The sequence below is a fragment of the Orbicella franksi genome, chromosome 3 (assembly GCF_964199315.1).
Source record: "Orbicella franksi chromosome 3, jaOrbFran1.1, whole genome shotgun sequence".
In the NCBI taxonomy this organism is placed as follows: Eukaryota; Metazoa; Cnidaria; class Anthozoa; order Scleractinia; family Merulinidae; genus Orbicella; species Orbicella franksi.
Window position 1 is genome coordinate 26,147,649 of NC_138147.1, and position 21,021 is coordinate 26,168,669.

The 21,021-nt window shown below is 39.7% G+C and overlaps 1 protein-coding gene across 1 annotated transcript; it reads right to left on the reverse strand.

Annotated features, from left to right (window-relative positions):
* Positions 1 to 217: 217 nt before the first annotated feature.
* LOC145482892 (lactadherin-like) lies at positions 218 to 1,642 on the reverse strand. The gene is made up of 2 exons (XM_081461534.1): positions 1,015 to 1,642; positions 218 to 295 (listed from the first exon to the last, which is right to left on the reverse strand). Exons 1-2 carry the CDS (start codon positions 1,408 to 1,410, stop codon positions 218 to 220), a joined length of 474 nt encoding a protein of 157 aa, XP_081317660.1. The 5' UTR covers positions 1,411 to 1,642.
* Between the last annotated feature and the right edge of the window lie 19,379 nt (positions 1,643 to 21,021).

Here is a 21,021-nt window from a genome sequence, read left to right on the forward strand (position 1 = left end):
GCTTCGTGTATTGTGTCAGGAGTTTCTCAGCAGTGGCATTATGGCTTCTTTTTTTCGTTTTACCTAAGAAATTAACGCCTAATTTATGCATTTGTGGCCAAATACAACAATGCCAATTACCTTTAAGTCGGTAGTAAAAACAGATTTTGTGTGACTACTTTAACAAAAATATTTCAATCCTCAAACAAGGCCATGTCTTACATGATACGGGATAAAATCAAGCGAGGCTTGCTTTGACGTCAGGACTGACTGAATGCTTCACAATACTGTTTTGATCCGTGTTTCCTGCGAAAATCTGCAAATGTAAAAAAAATTGCACAACAGTTTGCATTATGCGCTTATAACTTAAATCAACCGAGGAAATCAACTTTTACTGCTGTAATAGTACATAAATAAAGGTCGCGAAAATATGCTGGTTATAGTTGAGCTTGTATAATACAGTGGTTAAAAAAATAATTAATTATAAATAGCCTTCTCTGGTTTATTATCATCATCATCATCATCATCATCATTATTACTATTATTATTATTATTATTTTATCACTGATGTTATTATTGCTATTATTATTACTATCATTATTGTTACTAATATCATTTTCTTGCCCGTCACAATAAAATCATTAATAATCATTATAATAATACCTTCAATGTCCTCTTTGTCTTTAAAATGCAGAAAGCTCATCAGCAAAACAAAAACAAAAAACAAAACAAAACAAAACAAAACAAAACAGGGAACTTTGTCTGTCCTAATATGCGAATTCTCAACCGTTCTCGCTGCCAATTATTTTCAGTGGAAAACCATGAAACTTAATATTTACACACCCAACTTGTTACACGAATTGCTAGATCTCCATGCATTTTTCTGTTATACATAGCGAAACATGCAGTCTTTATATACGAGGACTACAGGGTTTGCATGGCTTATGTACGAAGCAACTGTACTGTTTACTCAGACAACTTAATGCTTTCTCTAAAGACCGCAACTCCAAGACAAGCGTATAATTTGTTAGTCACCTTTTCAACATCGTTTTCCTTGTAGCTGTTCCACGTTCCTCCATCTGTAGAGAGATGCATTTTGTAGCTGGTGGTCCAGTAAGAGCCTACTTTTTCTCCTTGTGTTGCCAATGCACAAACAGAGTGCACGGTACCCATATCAACTTGAAGATAGTCTGTTCCCTTTCGTGTTTCTTTTGAACACCACGCTCCCATTCCCCTGTTTTCATTGAGCCGGCCATAGTATGCATAATATTTACTATTTAAGTATGTGCTTGCCGTCATTCTAGCATCTGGTATTTTGGTCTTGTCCTCTACACCAACTGGTCCACATACTGTACTAAAACAAAGAAACAAAAAAGCGGACAATCGTGTTACTGCGTTAGGTACCTTTGAATCAAATGCCGTCTGGGGCATTAACTGAGCAAAATATTAATCATATATGTACTATCCCGCATTTAAATCACTTGGTTTTAATCGACTGAGGAAGCTACTGGGCCGTTACAGTAAGAGCACACTTTTAGGAGTTTCCTTGCTCTGCAAGCTCCGAGGTTAAACTCATCCCACAGAGAAAAGATCCTTGTCTAAAGGTCTCGGGACTTTCTCCACTAAATACACGAAAATTTCTCCGAAACGAGCTTTATTCCTCGTTGCGTTACGTACCTTTGAATCAAAGGCCGTCTGGGGCATTAACTTAGCACAATATTAATCATATATGTACTATCCACCATACAAATCTTATTGTTGATATAACATTTTCTTTAAATCTTATCTTTTGGAATTGGTGACCTATACAAACCAAGGTTAAGATAGCCGAACTCGGTCGCTTTGTATCTGCGAAATATCTCATACGCTAATTAAGCAGCGGTTGGACAGCGGTGGGGAGATGGTCGGAGACCCCTTGTCTTGGTCTCTCCTCCAGTAAACGGGCAAGGATCCGGTCAAGTCCTCGGATCCTTTTCAATAGACGGTACCGCGCGAGATTTCACTTACTTTTAAGAGCCAGGAACAAGAAGAAATAGAAGCGGTCAACCTTGAAAAACCCCAAACTACACTACTCAAACAAGGGATACCTGATGAGATAGCTGATTGTCCGTAACCTTTAACTAGCCATTGTTACATTTTTTTTTTTTTTTTTTTGACCCTAAAAATGGCCCAAACTGGCTTTAGAGTAGAGTCAATTTACTTGAACACTAGCGACCATCTCCAATAAATCCTTCCTTACTAGTACATTTATGTCCGGCAACTGTGTTGGTACAGTTTGCATTCACGTCGCAATCACAATTGCCGGTAATACATTCATCAATGTCTAGATTATAAACGATTTAAAAAACAACAACAACAACAACAACTGTAACTTCTGAAGTTACTTTTGAAGTTACTTGGGATATTGGGAGAACACGAGAAAAGCTTTTCTCGTGTTCTCCCAACATCCCGCGTGGCTTATTGCGCCAGTAAACCCATAGAAAGAGTGGTCTATTGCTTAAATAAACAACAACGCAAAAGGAACTTTGGTCAATGACTTGACGTGTCATATGCTTCAACATACATCTTGACAACTGACAGTTGGATAGAATACAATTCACTTTAAATGCTAAGGAGAAAGAATTGAACCTAATTTTAAAAGAAATGGATGGTGGAAAACGGATAAAATGCAGACCAATATCTTAATGTCTGCTGGAAAATATTAAAAATGCATGCAAGGCTAATAAAGAGAAAGTTTCTCACTATCCGAATTTTCATTTAAAGCTGGTTTTAATTCCTTGTTCAATAATGTCTACTTAATAGAACTGTTAATTACAGTTAAGGCATTCACGAACCTTAAGTTATCGTTCAATTTGTAATATTAATCAAGACATAAATTGACTTCAGTCTACGACTTACAGTTACATGTACTATCTAACTGTTCCTGTTAATTAGTATGAGTAGATCATTCCAAGCTATTTATCATTAAGAGTCGACTATCGACCGACGAGTGACGAAATACAAAATGGGAGAGAATGGACTGTAATACAACTGTGATATTTCCTCTGAGCGAAACTTTCACATTTTTTGCAAGCATGGAAACACTGAGCAAAAGTATCAAGGCCTTGAAAATAAAAAAAAAGGAAAGAAAATTGGTCTCACTTAAACGAGAGAAATCTGCTTTCTACAATTCACATGTTTCATCAGATTCGCCAAATCCTCAGGGGATGTCAAAAGACTCTCAAAATTATAGCCATGAATTAGCATTTTGACTAAAATTATACCTAAAGCAAACCATTTCCTAGGAATCCTCATTAAAGTGCACCTAACCCCCAAATTGTTTTTTCGCTAAAACGAATCTACTTGTTATTTGAAATAGTTCTGCGAAAAAAATTTTGGATTCCGTGAAATCCTCGATTTTCTGTGCCCCGACGAAATCTCGAAAATAGCTCCAAAACACCGCCATTTTGTTTCACGACCGAGTTTGAGGAGAATGGGTCCAGCGGCTCTTGTGACGTCTACCCAGGAAGGTTGGATATCTCACGTCCTCTCATTTCCTTCAGGATTGTGCAATACACATTCGAAAAGTGCGCAGAAACGCCTTCCAGAGATGCTATCGGCTGTTGCAGTAATATTCCAGATTTAAAGAAAGATATACTGTACAATTTACTGACGATGATCGGCTAATGGTACAATAAAGACGTAAACGACGGTTGATTTTGTCGAACCGAAACAAGCGAACTGAATCTGTAAGAACCATTAAAGAATTCTCACTGGAATTTGTTCCGCAGACTTTCGAACGCTATTTTCATAAATTTTCTGCTTAAAGCTAACCAGAAATTTTTAGAAATACTACCGAAAACCTATATCTTACAATCCCACAGTATTTATAACATAACCGGCAAAGTTGTGTGATCCGATCATGATCAAGGAGCGTATTAACTGATATGTAAATAGGTCGCAACTGTACGCCGCTAACCAGCACTTATTTCTCTTTCGATTTAAATAAAAGTAGAAAATTAATCCCTTAGAATTACATCACAACAAAATTGGTAGACTCACAGAGTTTTTCGAAGGTTTGGAAATTAGCAGTGCGACAGAGATTCTGTGCAATAGCGTCGAAAATATGACCGCGGAACATTATCTGCGGACCGCTTAGGGAACACATCCTTTTCGCTTATCCGACGAATTTCACTGCAAAGCCTAGATTCGTTTTAGCGAAAAAAAATTTTGGGGTTAGGTGCACTTTAAACATGGGACGCTCTGTGGATTTTTCTCAGATAACTTCATACGGGGACTTGAATGACAAAGACTGTCTAGTGATACATGTAATTTCTTTACATTGAAAGTGTATATGACACAAAAAAAAAAATTTGTGCAAATTTGAAAGACCTTTCAAAATAGAGAAGAATAACGTTTTTCTATTTGAAAGATCTTTTTTTCGTTTTAGAAATATTCATGTTTTTCTATTATACAAATTAGAGCAGTGATGACATCATATTGTTTGCACCTAAAAAATGGTAAAATACTGAATAAAAAATATCTCTAGAAATATTGAAGCATTGTTCTTGAAACTTGGCACCACAAATGTGCACCACAAAAGAAACAAAATGACACCCTTAGTGCTGTTGTCATAGCAACTCTTTCGGCTCCAGTCTCTTTTTGTCTAAAAACCAAATATCCTCATTTGCAACCTCTAAAGTTAGAAGAAGGGTCCTACTTGGAACAGACATAGTTCTCATATTGTCTTAACTCCCATCATCGGATTGGGTGGGGTAGATGGTTTTTGGTTAATTTTAAAACTGGGAATTTCAGTTTTTATTAAGTCAGCACCAGCAGCAAAACTGTTGTCATGGAAACAACACTAAGGGTGTCATTTTGTTTCTTTTGTCGTGCGCATTTGTGGTGTCAAGTTTCAAGAACACTGCTTCATTATTTCCAGAGATATTGTTTATTTCAGTATTTAAGTTGCAAACCTTACGATGTCATTCCTGATCTAGTTTGCAAAATAGAAAAACGTCAATATCTCTACAACGAAAAAAGATATTTCAAAAAGAAAAACTCCATTCTTATGTATTTTGAAAGGCCTTTCAAATAAGCAGAAATTATTTTTCATGTGATATACACTTTGAAAGAGTCTCAAATGATAGAACTGGAGTAAGAGTCTGTAAAAACGTTTGTTACAAATTCGTTGTCAAGAGAGAAAACCACTTGGATCAAATCTGGAGAGACGAAGGTTCCTACCATGAAAGCAAGAAGGAAAAAAAATCACCGCTGGGAAATTAAGGGCCAACCTCCAAGAAAATCAAAAACATACTACTACAGCAAAACTTAAACTAAGCGAGTGATTAGTAATGACCAGTCTTGCAACGATCGCCTGTTGATTAATTTTAACTGTCAGTTTCTATTTTTGTTTTGCCGACCGGAGCGCTTTGTTTGTTTTCTGTCTGCCAGAAGCCTTTCTCTTGGATCTCAAATTCTCCGTTACTGCAAATCAATATGCAAAATTGTATTTGCCCGCAAATTTCGATGGGTAATTTCTATTAGAGCTACCTATTGGAGTTTCGAGCTTGGTTTTCATTGGTCGGCGGTATGACCCCGTTGACAACCTCTTTGATTAGGTGTGACAATCTTGAAAATTCATTCATTCATTCATTCAAAATTCTTTCTTACTCATCCTCGTCGTGCCCTACTGGACACTTAGAGCCATTTATAACAGTCCTCTTTAGCAGCCGAAAACTTGGGTTTAGTTTTCCGTGGATTCCCTAGCTTGAAGCAAATTTATAGGATTTTTGCAAAATATAACCAAAAGAAACAAAATGACATCAAAATGAAAAAATTTCCATTACTCGATTAACGCTGCAACAGAGTGTCTGCGGCTTTTTTGATATTTTAAAAACTTCGTCTCTAAACCGTTCTGAAGTGACCAAGATCTACAAAAAAATATTTGTCTAGTTCAATATAGAAAAATACGAATATGGAAGGAGCCTGTTATATTTTTATAGTCCATCATCTACTGATTGACATGGTGTAGGTTGTTTAATAGTAGGTTGTTAGATTAAGAACTTTACATTAAGGGTTAGAAATTGTCAAAGAAAAAATGTTGTATAGGTAGAACATCGATTTAGAGCTAGGAAAAAAAAAATCGTCAAGCGATAGCAACATATAGAAAAAAGGTTGTTTTGAAGAAATGTTAATGAATAGCTGAGGATTATACTCAGCAATAACATCAAATGGGGCTTGAATTAAAGAGATATGCATAACTTGTTTAAATTGAAAGAGTTAGAACTGCTTTTTCGCGTCGGTTATCAAAGAAAGATCACTGCACTTTAGAGAAGGTCTAAAAAATTCATTATGAATTGTAAATATTGTAAGAAACCTTGGCTGATAAAAAAGATGAAAGACCAAGAATCCCTCCATAAAAACAAAAAAGGGGAACTCACTGCTATAACGACAAATTAAAGGCTCATAGTTTAGCCCAGCCGCCAAAGAAAAGGAAAAGATATGACTTCAGCAATGGCATTTACAAGTTTTTTTTGTTGTTTCGGGTCACTGGTAGATGACTTTACTTGCTAGTTTTGCCGTCGGTTTCCCTCACTTCTCCTCTTACGCTGATCGAAGCGCTCTGCGTCTTTTCGGTTTTCCTGTGAATTGTTTGTAGTCTGACATTTGCTTATTGACATAGTGTAGTTTGTTTTGCAAAACGTGCGAAGGCGAAGGCAGGTAATCAAGTTTAGGGAACATTTTCAGTTTCGCGTTTGAAGGGTTGCTTGCACTAAGAAGTAGATGAAATCTTCTTTTAATTATTTGCTCTGATTCTATAATTTATTCGCTTTACCATTTTTAACTCGTGAATTGCGCATGCGCAACACGAGTTATCGTGAGTTGTAGGAAAATGTGTCGCTCGCTCGATGGGCTGTAAACATTATGCAAATGAGGTATGCTCGCGGCTTACTTTAAATTGCTGTTCATCTTTAATTCAAATAAGCTGTTTTAAAGGCCGAAATTAAAAGATATAAGTTAAGGAAGATTCGGCCACCGAAAATGAGAACATCGAGGATGGTAAAATCGATGAGCAGCACAAGTTCTCACTAGATGCGGACTTCGTATGGATTTTACAGAAATGGAGTTCGTTGACGTACGGTTACGGTATGCTAAATGCGCATATAGCGAGCAAAATGATATAAACACAGAGCATTTATTTATTGTATCGCTAAAAACAGCGAAAAAAGAAAGGAAAAGAAAACAAGAATTTCCTTTCCACCCGGAGTCGATCACGGAACCTTTCGACCCGCAACCTTGCCCACTATCCTCTGTGAACAAGGCATGAGTAGGGCGGAGAAAACAAACGCTATAACAATTTGTTAAACCGCTGATAACTCGGCGGGCTCGAGTCTGTACCAGGATTGTCTGAAGGTTAATTTGTCCTTCACCGAGCAACTGTCAGTGAGTATATTTGGCATTCGTGGGTTTTTCTGACGCTCGACAGTGCCTTTTGTAAAACTTAGAGGTCACATGTGTTCATTCGTCGACAAATAGAATCGCAACGTTTGTTTTGAGGGAAGGTCTTCGTGGCACGTTTTGCACCGGGGCTCTTCGCAAGCTACACACAACACAGGTAAGCTGAAACAAGATGTTTTGTTCGAGAAGCTTGGTTTCGAAGAAATCGGAGTGAATCAACGTAGTAGTTGAAGGATACATTAGTCGTCGCGATCACCGACTGGATCTGAAGAGAGTTTTTTAACTCTCTTCAGATGTTAAAACATTCCACATTAGGCCGTTTGTGTTGGACTTTTTTGAACATGGTGAAAGAAAAGTTGTTGAGACAGTTTGTCTTGTTATTTTTCCTTTGATTTCCTTTATGGAAGACCAGGTGTCCAGCCTGAACGAGACAGGAGTCAAAGCTAGAGTTTTGGGGCCAGAAAATTCTGACACGAAAATTAAGGATGCTTTTCAAGGTAAATACAACCTTGTGTTTATAATGTCGTTGCGTTTTCAGATGGGTTTTGAATACAGATCCCGGATTTCAAGCAGCTTCCTGGACTTTAGAAAACAAAAGTGGTAATGCACAGTATTACTTCGTAGTTTAATTCTAATTCTTAAACGACCACTAAAGCCACGGCCGATAAAAACTCAAGCTTTCGCTTTAGCGTAGAAAATTAATTTGAACATGCTGTCACGCAACGAAGCACGTCTGCGAAATTTTGAACATTTTTTTGCTTTTAGATAGGTTTTGTTTTTGTTTTGTTTTGTTTTGTTTCTGCCTCATCTTGAATGAAACCTCATTGTTATTGAACTTCCTGTCATGTTTCTTTCATTCGGTTACCTTTCTTTGGGAATTTTAGGTTTTTAAAGTTAGCAATATTTTTGCACCGTGGATTTCTGCATATTTCATGACGGCGACCTCCGCGGCCGTGTTTGTTTAGTTTATTCGCTTCGTTCAAATACATTTTTTTTTTTTAGTTTTATTCGGCTACTATAAAACTCCTGAGAAAAGAACTGAGTGGGCACAAATTTAGCACAGTTGAAATACGATTTGTCTCAAAATAATTGGCTTGTTTTTGTCGTCTTCTTTATTTACAACTTTCATCTTTCTTTCACTGCGCTGCATTATTTGTCGCACGAGAAGAAATTATCTGATTTCTTGTTTTTAAATTGTACTTTAGATATGTCTTTTCGCTTTTAATTTCCGGTGTTTTCTCAAATGTTATCCGCTATAGTAAAAGAATCGAAATTTTGTTGTTTTCGGTTTCGTTTTGTCCTCCAAAGTCAATAATTAACTCGTTTTTGCGTGTTCAATTTTCTCGGCTTTTGTCGCGCGACAAAGAAAAAATATAATTTCTTGTTTTCTCATCAATTATAATACTCCTCAAGTTAAGTTCTTTTTGTTGATATTTTTTAAAATTTTGGCCCGTCATTTGTTCAACTTTAAATAAACGATGTCTTAAATCTGATTTTATACATGGCTGTGGTTACTGGGCATATGGTTTCTTTTTCTGCTTACGCTCGCTCTGAAATATTTCAAAAAAAAACCAAAAAAACTCCAGGGAATTAGGGGTAGGCTGTGAATAATTACGTCACACCCATGTTTCGTGCCAAAAATTATACAAATTTTAAATTTGAATCCGAGGAAGCGGAACAAGTCGACTTAATTGAGTTATTTTTTTGGTCAAAAAAATACCTCTTAATCGACGCGTCGGGTATGTTATGGACGGGTCAATGGATGAGTGAGTGGGTGAGAGATGTATGTATGTCGCACCAATCAGATTGGATCTACTATAAACAGCCAACCAAATTTCTTGTTGTAAAGGTAAATGGTATGTGAGAAGATTTGATCCCGACACAATTTAGAACGGCCATATTCATTCTTCTATAAAAGAGGAGGAAGTACTTCGACATTTTCTGTGGGTTAGGCTGAGAATTTTAGTTACGAACGAGATGAGCCTTGAGGTTTGAAACAGTTCGCGAGTTCGTAGTATGAAAATACAACGAGATATTTTTATTTTTAGCTACAAAGGTAACTTGATACTTTTGTTTTTCACAACGAGTAAATTCAATTAGAGGTCATGAATCGTCGCTTCTAGTTTTGAAGACATGTTTTGGAGGAGATGAGACTATTTAGATTTGAAACAGTTCTAACGTTTACAATAGTAAGTGCAGGTGACGATTGTTTTGTTCTTGTTACATGCAAATATAACGATACTTTTATTTTTTAGTTACAAAGGGTAACTTGACACTCTTGTTTTTCACAAGGGAGTAAATTCAATTAGAGCTGACGAATCGTCACCACTTGTTCCCACGAGATGTTTGCTATCTTTAGTTACAAATGGTAACTTAACACTTTTTTTTTATATGGGAGTAAATTCAATTAGAGCTGACAAGTTATTGGCTATTGTCCCAGGATATTAAACAAAAAAAGCTTTCATTTTTGGACGGTTTTTACGTCTCTACAGTAGTAGTTTGTTTTTATTTGATGGGCGTTTTATGACATTACTTTCAGTCCGATATTTTTAAAGTTAAAAAGTATCAAAACTGCTCAAATGTTCTTTGAAGACTGCGCGACACCAAGTTAAAGTGCAATTTAATTAAATCAGACGTTCAATGTGTCAGAGTGTTGTGTAGAAAGGGTAAACTTACGACTCGTATATAATGCGAAAAGGTCTCTTAACTTGAGTATTTTTGAGCAAAAATTCCTCTCGGGGGTTGGAAGGGCTATGTGATCGGTGAGTGAGGGAGTAATACATGTGCACCTGTCACACCAATCACAGTGTGGGTTTTATCAAAGAACGAATCAAAGAAAAAAAATAAGATGGTATCTACATTAATCTGGAGACGAGTCAGATTACTGTAGTTTGTTCACTCAAACATCTTATGGCTTACCATTTAGCTATCTTACCATTACCGAGTTAACATCGTCTGTACATCATAAATTCCCAGTTTCTTTCTTGCTGTACACCGCAACCAAAATAATTTGTCGAATTAACCAAATCATTACTGTAAACAGCTCCATGAATGCTTCTATCTCCGAGACTTCACACACAAAAAAATAACTCTTGCACGCCTTGCGCGCCTATGTTTTTATAGAAGTAGAAGTCTACTTGTGGCAAGTCTTTCTGGAGGCGTTCATGCGGGATGTTTTGGTTTATGTGAGCATTAACTTTGAATGGCTACCCTGGAACTGCAAACACTCATGCCCCGTCCACACTACGCCGGAGAAATTTGAAAAGGGTGTTAATCACTCTGAAAACACATCAGATGTTTTCCGCCCACACTTCGTTGGAGAAATTTGAAAACGCAACAATCACCGGTCAGTTTGGATTTGTGTTTGAGAAAATCGTGACGTAATCGTTTTGGAAAAGCTCCATTTTGAAAATGTTTTCCGTCCACATTAAAACACAAAGCCGGCAGTGTTTTCGTTTGAAGAGCGCCCGTTTTCGTGGCGAATTAGTGTGGACTGAAGACCTAACCGTAGAAATAAAGCTGTGTTTTCAAATTTCTCTGGTGTAGTGTGGATAAGGCCTCAGTGTAATTGTTTATCAAGTATTACAAATCAAACCTGAAGGTCAAAATTGCTAAAATTACGCATTGGTCGGTGAACACGCACTGAGTATCAGATAAGATTGAAATCTCCGGTGATATCACAAATTGTTCTTGCGGACAGACTGGTTGGTGGTTTCCACTGGAATGTTAGCAGGCTTGTACCAAGAGTCTTCGTTCCCCTTGACCAGCGGTCGGAAAACGAGCGACCGTGGAGAGATCCGATTTGAAGTCCGAAAATATCCGACTTCCGGTTGAATTGCGCCTAGCTCATAAACACGTGGCTCAATCGAGTCGCTTGTCTTTATCTTTAGCGTGCAAGGGCACCTGTTTTTTTCTCCTCTTGTTTCATGCAAAAAAAAACAAAAAAAAAACCAAGAGCCAAAAAAACCGGATGCTCTCTCAGGTTAGTTTTTCTTCCAATCATTTTCCTAGTTTTTAAAGCGAGTGAAACTTAAGGCTGCAATGGAACTAGATATTCTTCGCTGTGGATACTTCACCATCGGCATACTTACATTGGTTACATGAGCTGGAAGTCTGTTCCTCTCTTTTTGCTTAATTTTCTCTAATTTCCCTCGACAAAGGAAAATAACCCATGTTTCCTCGTCGCCTTGTTGCAAATTGAAATGAAAATATCGCCTAGACTTTGCATTTCACGGAATTTTTACATCGGAAACTTCTATCGAAAATGTCATGAACGTGTCCTTGTACATGTACGTCCTTATAAGCAGAACCTGAAAATGCCATTTTGCATCAAAATTCAAAACTCGTTTCTATTTATCTTATTTGATTAAGGGAGATTGATTAATGTTTTCATTAAGACAGTATTGCCTTGATTTTTCAATATTTCCATTGTTCACTTTTCAACACATTTACTGCCAACTATTTCTTGCTGAACCAGAAACAAAAATGATAAATGTTTAAAACACATGACCTCGTCCACCCTTGTCAAATGTAATAGCATGATCGTTTGAGTTGTAATGCCTTCTTATCCAAATGTTACTTTGTTTCCTTGGTACCCTATTAGCTAACACTGAACTACTGCTCGTACTCTAAATATGAAAATCAACCACAATATTCCCTAAACCACATAATACTAAACATAATCCAAAAAATATTTTAATTCTTTTGTTCAATTCACGAGTTTGCTCACAGAGCACTTTGATTTATACCTTTCTGTGGTTTTGTTCAAAACAAGGTGAGTGCGAAAGATTTTCTGAATTACGACCCATGAAGGTTTACAGTCACCTTATTCACAGTTACTCTTAGGCTTCAAAAGCCAAATTTTGTAGAAAAAAAAAAAAAAAAAGCATTTGCTCATTGTATGGCTAAAGCATTGATTTAAAGCCAAAGAACAATATTTAAATCTCTAAATGATCGCGAGATATTAAGAAAAAAAAATGTTTTGAAGAAAAGTTAATGTCTGATAATCTTTAATAATTAAACTTGTATACAGTGCAGCGAAAAACTCGGAACTACTTTTTTGCGTCGGTTAAAGAAAGATCAGTAAAGTTTGGAGTAAGACACTATGAAAAAATTGTTAGTAAACTGGACAAAACTGTTCTGGATCAACGTCTTACAACCAAAAATTAAAACAAGCTAAGTGGTGCAAATAATTATGTTTTTCCTAAACGTTAATAAATTTCGCACATAGAAATTTATTTTTATATAGATGGCGCAGGCAAGACTTGCATTACAGCAAGCTCTGAGCACCGCGTATCCAAATTTTGGTAACTAAATCACAAAAGATGCTAAATCATGTCATCTCTAAGAAAAAAGAGTCACATTGGAAGTGTTGTCGTGCGAAGAGCATCGTTTTGTGCTTGTGAATTGTGTCGCGAATTTGACAAGAAATTGCTACTTATTTCAGCCCTGAAATGCGATACTGTCATCAGACATTCGTCTTCTTTAAACTGTTCTGGCTGTACTGTCAGTGTTCCACCTGTTTTGAAGATGGCAGACTGTAGCTCATGGTTCATACAAGCCAGAAAATGCTGCTGTGTTTTGTTTCTTTTCGATTTCAAGTGCAGATACCTTTCTGCTGGATATGCTTATCTGCCTGAATATTTCAACGGATATTTTCTTAGTAAATGGTTTGAACCCAGGAGTATCAATAGTTCGTATAGTGTGACCGTCCGGGTTAGTGTAGTTCTGAAAAGAACTGCTGTTGGAGACTGACGTTTCGACAACCTGAGCAGAAGTCGTTTTCAGAGTCAAGTGAATAGTGTTTGTCAGTCGATGATGCTATAAGTCTGGTCCGTTGAACGTGATTGGTCAGTATAGCCATGATGGTATTGGCTGAAAGACTCGTGTAAAGTTTGTCATCAGTCATTGGTGGGTTTCGATCCGTCTATTGTTAGTCAAATAGGTCGGTTTTTGTATTGTTAAGTCGGTCTGTTAGAAGTCCGTTTGTCGGTTTCGTTTCCGCCATGGATAAGTCGTTTGTAAGGCGCCGGAAGTTGTTGACATCCGTTAGGAGGCATTTGTTCTAGGTTAGTGTACCAGCTTTCCAGAGTCAGTCGATGAAAATAGTTTGTACTGTAGGTTAAGCACTGAGCAGAGTCCCAGTCAATGTTGTGGTTTGTCAGTTGATGATGTACAGCAATATAATTGTTGGCATCACCATTTCTCGTGGCTCGTTTGTGTTCAGTCAGTCTCGTGTGAAGGTTTCTGCCAGTTTCACCAATGTAGGAAGCCTGGCAGTCGGAGCATTTGATCTTGTAAACTGCTCCCTGTCTGTTGTTAGGTTCGTCTCTGTCTTTCACGTTGGTCAGTAAGTGTCGTAACGTAGTTGTAGGTTTGTGGGCTACACGAATGTTGTAGGGATCCTTGAGATGGTCTCAGAAGTGCCCTTAATGTAAGGTATGGTCACTGTAGTAACAAGTGTAGGGTTCCTGTTCGTAGCGTCAGCTTCAGTAGGTCGGAAAATGTTTCGTCTAATAAAGTCAGCGTTGTAGTTGTTTTTGTGGAAAACACGTTCAAGGTATCTGTTTTCGTCACGTAAGCTGTCCGGTGTGTCACAAACTAGTTGCGCTCGTCTCGTCAAAGTCTTTATAGTCGTGACTTTGTGTGAAGTCGGGTTGTAGGATGATTCGTCAAGTAATCTGTTGGTATGCGTCGGTTTTCTGTACACTGTCGTTCGTAGTTCGTTGTTGTCGCGGCTTACCAAACAGTCCAGAAAAGGAAGTTTTCCATTTTCTTCGATCTCTTTAGTAAACTGGATGTCGACGTTCTGTTCGTTTAGGTGGTCGTGAAAATCGTCAATTTCGTCTTTGTGAACGGTGGTAAAGGTGTCGTCAACGTAGCGTAACCAAAGCGGTTTGTCGGCAAGTTGCAAGGGCGCGTTCCTCCACGTGTTGCATCACAATTTCTGCGACAACGACAGAAACAGGCGACCCCATGGCAGTATACCAGGCTGAGTACTTTGACAAAGCACTTAGACAAAGAACTTAAACGTGACCCGACGCCAGCACTTCAACGTAAACTTAACAGCAAAATACTTACGCTTAAAAAGACTGACGCTATTGACACGCTACTATCGACTGAGGTGCTCAATACCTCAGCCACCGAAACTTTACGGACTACCGAAACTGCACAAGCCTGGTATACCGATGCGACCTATAGTGTCATTCATCCTAAGTATAAACTGTCTAAGTACTTGACGACCATACTGCAACCCCTTACTGACAAATCAAGACGCAAAGTACAATCTACGGAGAACTTTATTGACGCTATTGAGACAGTGCAGATACCTGACGACTACAAACTTGTGTTTTTTGATGTGAAATCACTGTTCACCAGTATTCCACTTCAATTGGCATTACAGTGTACCGACACCGCTATGCAACAATCTACTGTTAAACTAGCGTTACCGACAGAAGACATCATGGACTTGCTGAACCTTTGCCTTACATCGACTTAAATGAGGAATCCTCGTATCTGACAACCTTTAATACACCATTTGGTCGATGCCGTTTCCTCAGGAGGCCGTTTGGCCTACGAATGAGTCAAGATATCTTGCAATTCAAGATTGATGAGACGTATCGTGATTGCCAGGGAGTTATTGGCATTGCAGATGACGTCACAGTCTATGGAAAGAATGACCAAGAGCATGACTTACACCTACACGAAACCATGGAACGTACCAGAAAGGCTGGTATCAAGCTCATTGACGAGAAGTGCGTTATCAAAACAAAGGAATGCAATTTCTTTGGTATGCTTTACACACCAGACGGCGTCAAGCCCCGCCCAGATAAAGTCAGAGCCATAGAAAATTTAAAACCACCCAAAGACCAGAAGGAGCTTCACACCTTTTTGGGGATGGCAACTTACATGAGCTCATTCTTCCCCAATCTAGCTGACCACACTGCCCCCTTAAGAAACCTCTTAAAGGAGAACGTTGACTTTGCATGGAATCCATCACATTCGAAAGCCTTTGAGAAGGTGAAGTCATTGATATGTACCACAACGACCCTGGCGTACTATGACAGAAATGAACCAGTTGTCCTGCACGTTGACGCATCAATTAAGGGCTTGGGCGCAGCTCTCTTTCAAAACAACAAGCCAATAGCCTTTGCATCGAAAACACTTACCCCTGCGGAGACCAGATATGCTAATATCGAAGGGGTACTATTAGCCGTGGTCTATGGCTGCGAAAAATTCCGTTCGTACCTCTATGGAAGATCGTTTGTAGTTAAAACAGACCATCGCCCCGTAGAACAGATCCATAAAAAGAACCTGATGCGAGCACCTCCACGCTTTCAAAGAATGTTGTTGCGTCTACAACCCTACGAAGAGAAATGGTTACAGCCGACGCCCTGTCACGCCTTTCACCGTTGAATGAATTTGAAGTATCAGACATGAATGTGAAACTTCACAGCCTAATCAGAATCACCCCAGCTAAAATGGAAGAGTTTAAAGAGGAAACTGCAAAAGATGAAACCCTGCAGCTTCTATCCCGTCAGGTTATACAAGGTTGGCCCGATAGTGGGAAGAAAATTGTTCCGGCGCTAAAACCGTACTGGCCCTTATAAGGTGCCTTATCAGTAGAAGATGGGTTGATACTTCTTGGAAGCCGTGTTATAGTACCTGAATCCTTGAGAGGCAACATCTTGCAGCAAATCCACGGAGGGCACTTTGGTATAGAAAAATGCAAACTACGAGCGAAATCCTGTGTTTAGCGGCCAAGCGTATACAAAGAAATAGAAAACCTTGTAAAGTCATGTTGCGTTTGCCAGAAGTACCACAATTCTCAATAGAGGGAGGCTATGATACCATCAGAGATCCCTTCAAGACCGTGGCAAACATTGAGCGCAGAATTGTTCTACATCCAACAGTCGTGGTTCCTCATAGTTGTCGACTACTACTCCAAGTTCCCATTTGTCAAGAAGCTTCACAACCTCACAACCGGAGCCGTTGTTAATGAGATGAAAATGCTATTCGCAGAAAATGGAATCCCAGAATCTCTTCAATGCAACAGCGGTACTCAGTTTACATCCGGCGAGTTCCAACAACTGGCAAACCAATATGGTTTTGAAATTGTGACGTCATCTCCCCATTACCTACGTGGCCATGGGTTCGTGGAACGCCAAGTCCAAACGATTAAGAAGACGATCCTAAAATGCAGAGAAACAAAAGAAGACATAGATCTAGCCCTGTTGGCTCTGGGAACAACGCCCCTGAGTTCCAATATACCACCACCGGCTGAATTACTGAATGGCCGAGTATTCAAATCCACACTTCCTGGTAAGATTCAGCCATCAAAGAACCAAGAAGAAGTTAGAAATTGGCTCAAAGTGAGACAAGACAATCAATGCTACTATTACAACAGGCACACCAAAGAACTCCCTGAACTACACAGGGACCAAGCCATCTATGTGCAAGACCCCGTGAGAAAGACATGGAATCCTGCTAGAGTCATAGATCAGGGAGAGACACCTCGCTGGTATCTTATAGAAACTGGAACTGGTGCTCAACTACGAAAAAATAGAATCCATCTTATACCAAGTAATGCTTCCAACAACTTAGCAAACAACTTGTCAAGTTGCATTCCTCAAGGAAATGTGACTGCACAATCTTCAAGCGCCAATCCACGACAATCCACCGCAGCAGGCAATTCAGCAAACAACCCATCGAGTAGCAATTTGATTATACGGCCCTCAAACGCCAACCCACAATGTCCCACCTTAACAGACGCCGAGAAAGGACCAAGAAAATCTCGCGTGGGACGTGAAATCCGAGCACCGGAAAGACTTAATCTCTGACGCTTGCTTTAGTAGTTTTTATTAGCATGATACATGAGCACTAGACAGAAAATGCCTATATATTCTAATTTTATTCATTGTCAACGTATATACAAGATACGTGTACCTGAGACATTCGCCCGAATGAATATTTTGTTTCTGTTTGTTTTCATTTCAACTAACATAGTTTTTTAAGAGAAGGGGATGTAACATATTGGCACGTGAGAATTAGCACCTATTGTATGTTATATTTTGTGTACGCATATTTAAGTAGGCTAGCACATTATGCAAATCTAGAAATCACACACATCCACGCGGTGTGTATGAACAAGCAGAATAAACCTCTTCGACAACACACTACACAGATGTCAACAACTACCGGCGCCTTACAAACGATTTATCCATGACGGAAACGAAACTGACAAACGGACTTCTAACAGACCGACTTAACAATACAAAAACCGGCAGTAGTAGTAGTAGTAGTAGCAGTAGCAGCAGCAGTAGCAGCAGCAGCAGTAGCAGCAGCAGCAGCAGTAGCAGTAGTAGTAGCAGTAGTAGTAGCAGTAGTAGTAGCAGTAGTAGTAGCAGTAGCAGCCGTAGCAGCAGTAGTAGTAGCAGCAGTAGCAGTAGTAGCAGCAGTAGCAGTAGTAGCAGTAGTAGCAGTAGTAGCAGTAGTATCAGTAGCAGTAGCAGCAGCAGCATTAGCAGTAGTAGCAGTAGTAGCAGTAGCAGTAGTAGCAGTAGCAGTAGTAGCAGTAGCAGTAGTAGTAGTAGCAGTAGCAGTAGTAGTAGTAGCAGTAGCAGTAACAGCAGCAGTAGCAGCAGCAGTAGCAGTAGCAGCAGCAGCAGTAGCAGTAGCAGTAGCAGCAGCAGCAGTAGCAGTAGTAGCAGTAGCGGCAGTAGCAGTAGCAGCAGCAGCAGCGGCAGCAGCGGCAGCAGCGGCAGCAGCGGTAGCAGCGCTAGTAGCGCTAGTAGGGGTAGTAGGGGTAGTAGGGGTAGTAGTGGTATACTTTATTTACCCTCGGATTGTAAAGTAGCTTTAACAGCTAATGTCTCCGAGCATTTCAACAGCACAATGGGCAAAGACCAGACCACAACACCGGGAACTTCGTGCCCTGCTCTTTACGATGAGTGTGTGGGTTCTTTAACGTCCCCTGTTGATCATAACAGTGAAGATGCGGGAGACGAGGCCTACGGTTTATCGTCCTTATCCGAGAAGACTATAATATCTAACCATTTGCAGATGTCATTGCAAAGGCAGCATATTCTCCTCAGTTATTTTAAGACCCTGTGTGTTGGTTCGGTTTGGAGCTCGAACCCGAGACCTCCCGCACGGTAGTCCGACGCTCTACCAACTGAGCTAACATGTCGGCGGTATACGTATTAACAACTTTTCTCTAAGATGTCAAATATTAAGGGGCTGTCTCTGTAAAAACCGACTACTGATGTCACTTCGATTTTTTTCATAAGCTGGGATTTCGAAGCCCTTACCTAATCAATCACTAAAATGAGTTTTATTTGACGCTCTAAAAAAAATAATAATATTCGCTAAAAAGTCCCAGTTCTTTTTTCTAACTACATATATATATCATGGCAGTTTGTTAAGCTATGTTGCAATTATAATTCAAAGTTGTTCCTTCAACGGAAAGAAGATTTTCTACTCGTTAAATCGAGTTTGCCACGGCCATTTTGTGTTTGCAACAAGCGTTTTAGTTCCCAATCTTTCCGTGAGTATCACGGGAATCAATGATATGATACTCACGGGAAGATTGGGAACTAAAACACCTGTTGTAAACACAAAATGGCCGTGGCATTTATCAATCCTTCCTTGGCTCCCCGGATCACCGTTTTACTGTTCATACCTGTACGTGTGCCGAGAGTTGTCTAAAACAGTCCTTCTACAAACCTTTCAAGAGGACTCTGCATGATTAAAACGGCTTCGAGGAAAACAATAATACAAAGAACATCGAAGAACTCAATATCAAGGTAAACCCGCCGCTCGTGTCATGTTGATTAATTCACTTTCACATTTCATTACCGAGCTTAAAATTCACCATCTTTATTAACTTATCACAATATTAATCATATATGTACTATCTAACATATAAATCTTATTGATATAACATTTTCTAGTCCCTGTCCATAAATATGGAAAATAACTCGGCAAGGGTCGAAAATTCGATTTCGCTCATATTTTTACGGTAGATAGGCTAGGGCATGACAAAAATTACTGGATAGTTTTTTTGGCAAAATATCCTTTTATTTCAAATTAATATGCAAATTACCAAATTCCGTTAAAATCGTCATTTGACGCACCATTTTGTTAAACAAGGTTGAGAGCCTCGCAAGCAAAACCACATCATTCGTCCGTCTTTAAAACACTCAAATATTTTTTGTGCAATGTTTAATTATGTACTGGGTTAGTAGTATACGGGGAGGCAAACAAATACCATTTCGCAGAGGGAGCCTCATTTCACCTTATCGCAGCCCCCACCATCAAGTCCGGCCCTCACAGGCTCGGGCCGGTTGAACCTGGGGGCTGCGAACAGTGAAATTCGGCTCCCTCTTTGAAATAGTATTTGTTTGCCTCCCCGTATACTACTCACAACAGTGGCACCCCCGCGCAGCGCCCCGCCACGCGAGGTGGCCGCGGCCACAACAAAGGAGTGCGCCATATTAGAAACGCGCGAGCCCGGGGTGTTATACCACCAGAGCCGGGATGGAACGAGCGCCAAACAAGTGCGGGTGGCTGAAGCGGGGCCGGAAAGAAAGCTGCGGAAAGCGCTGTTACGGGGCGTATTGCGGCCAGCACAAATACCAGCTGAAGAAAGGAATGCGAGCGCCAGAGCCATGCAGAGTATGCGGAGTCGGACTGCTGTGTGACTACCGTCTTTGCAAGCCCTGCGGCGGGGGCGCGCTAAAACAGCGTCTTTACCGCAAACAAGAAAAAGCAAAAAAACAGTTTGAACTTGTTTGCTCGAGCTGCAAGAAAGAAACACACCAGTTAGAGAAATGTAACCTTCGGTTATAACGCAAGGCAGTATGGCTGCGTGTGGACTTTCCGAGGCCATTCAAAGCCTCCCTCCAGAGCTTCGTGAGATGATTCTCAAGGAGTACATCGCGATAAAAATCAAGGGAAAAAAGGAAATGGGGTGGGACAAGATACACGAGAATATTTCAAAACTGCCTTTCTGCAAATACAGGCAGCAGATTGTGCCGATGGTTATTTGCATTGAATATGCGGACTGCTTTTTCGAGGGTTGTTGTTTCCCCTGTTTCGAAAGGGATGGAAAACTTCATAAAGCATCGCTAAGCCGGCCGATGGAGCTTATAGAAGTCAGCCCAGAGCACAAGAATTTTATTAAAGTATGCTCCTCGAATAATTATAATTGGCACGAGTGGTTCCTTTTTGGCCGGGAGCGTTAGCGAAAAAGGCGGCGACTAACCTTCGTTCGAAGCAAAGTTTTGCGAGTTGCGTGACATTTTTCTCAGAAGCCTGGAACCAAATATTCCCCCAGGCCCTTGGCCGAGCAGTACAGAAAAACATGGAGGACTACTCAAGATTTTTTGTTTGGGCCGAAAATAACGAACCAGAACAGAATTCACGAAAAAAATACGCCCAGCAAACGCGCTTTAAGTTACTTTTTCACCACAGAAGCTGCCGAAGTGAAGCGAGCAGGAGGAAACGAGAAAACAGAAAGATTCGATCGTAGCATTCGATCGCTCGTAACATGAAATATTCTTGAACAAGGGCCTCGATCGAGCCTGTTTAAGTTTCCTCTGC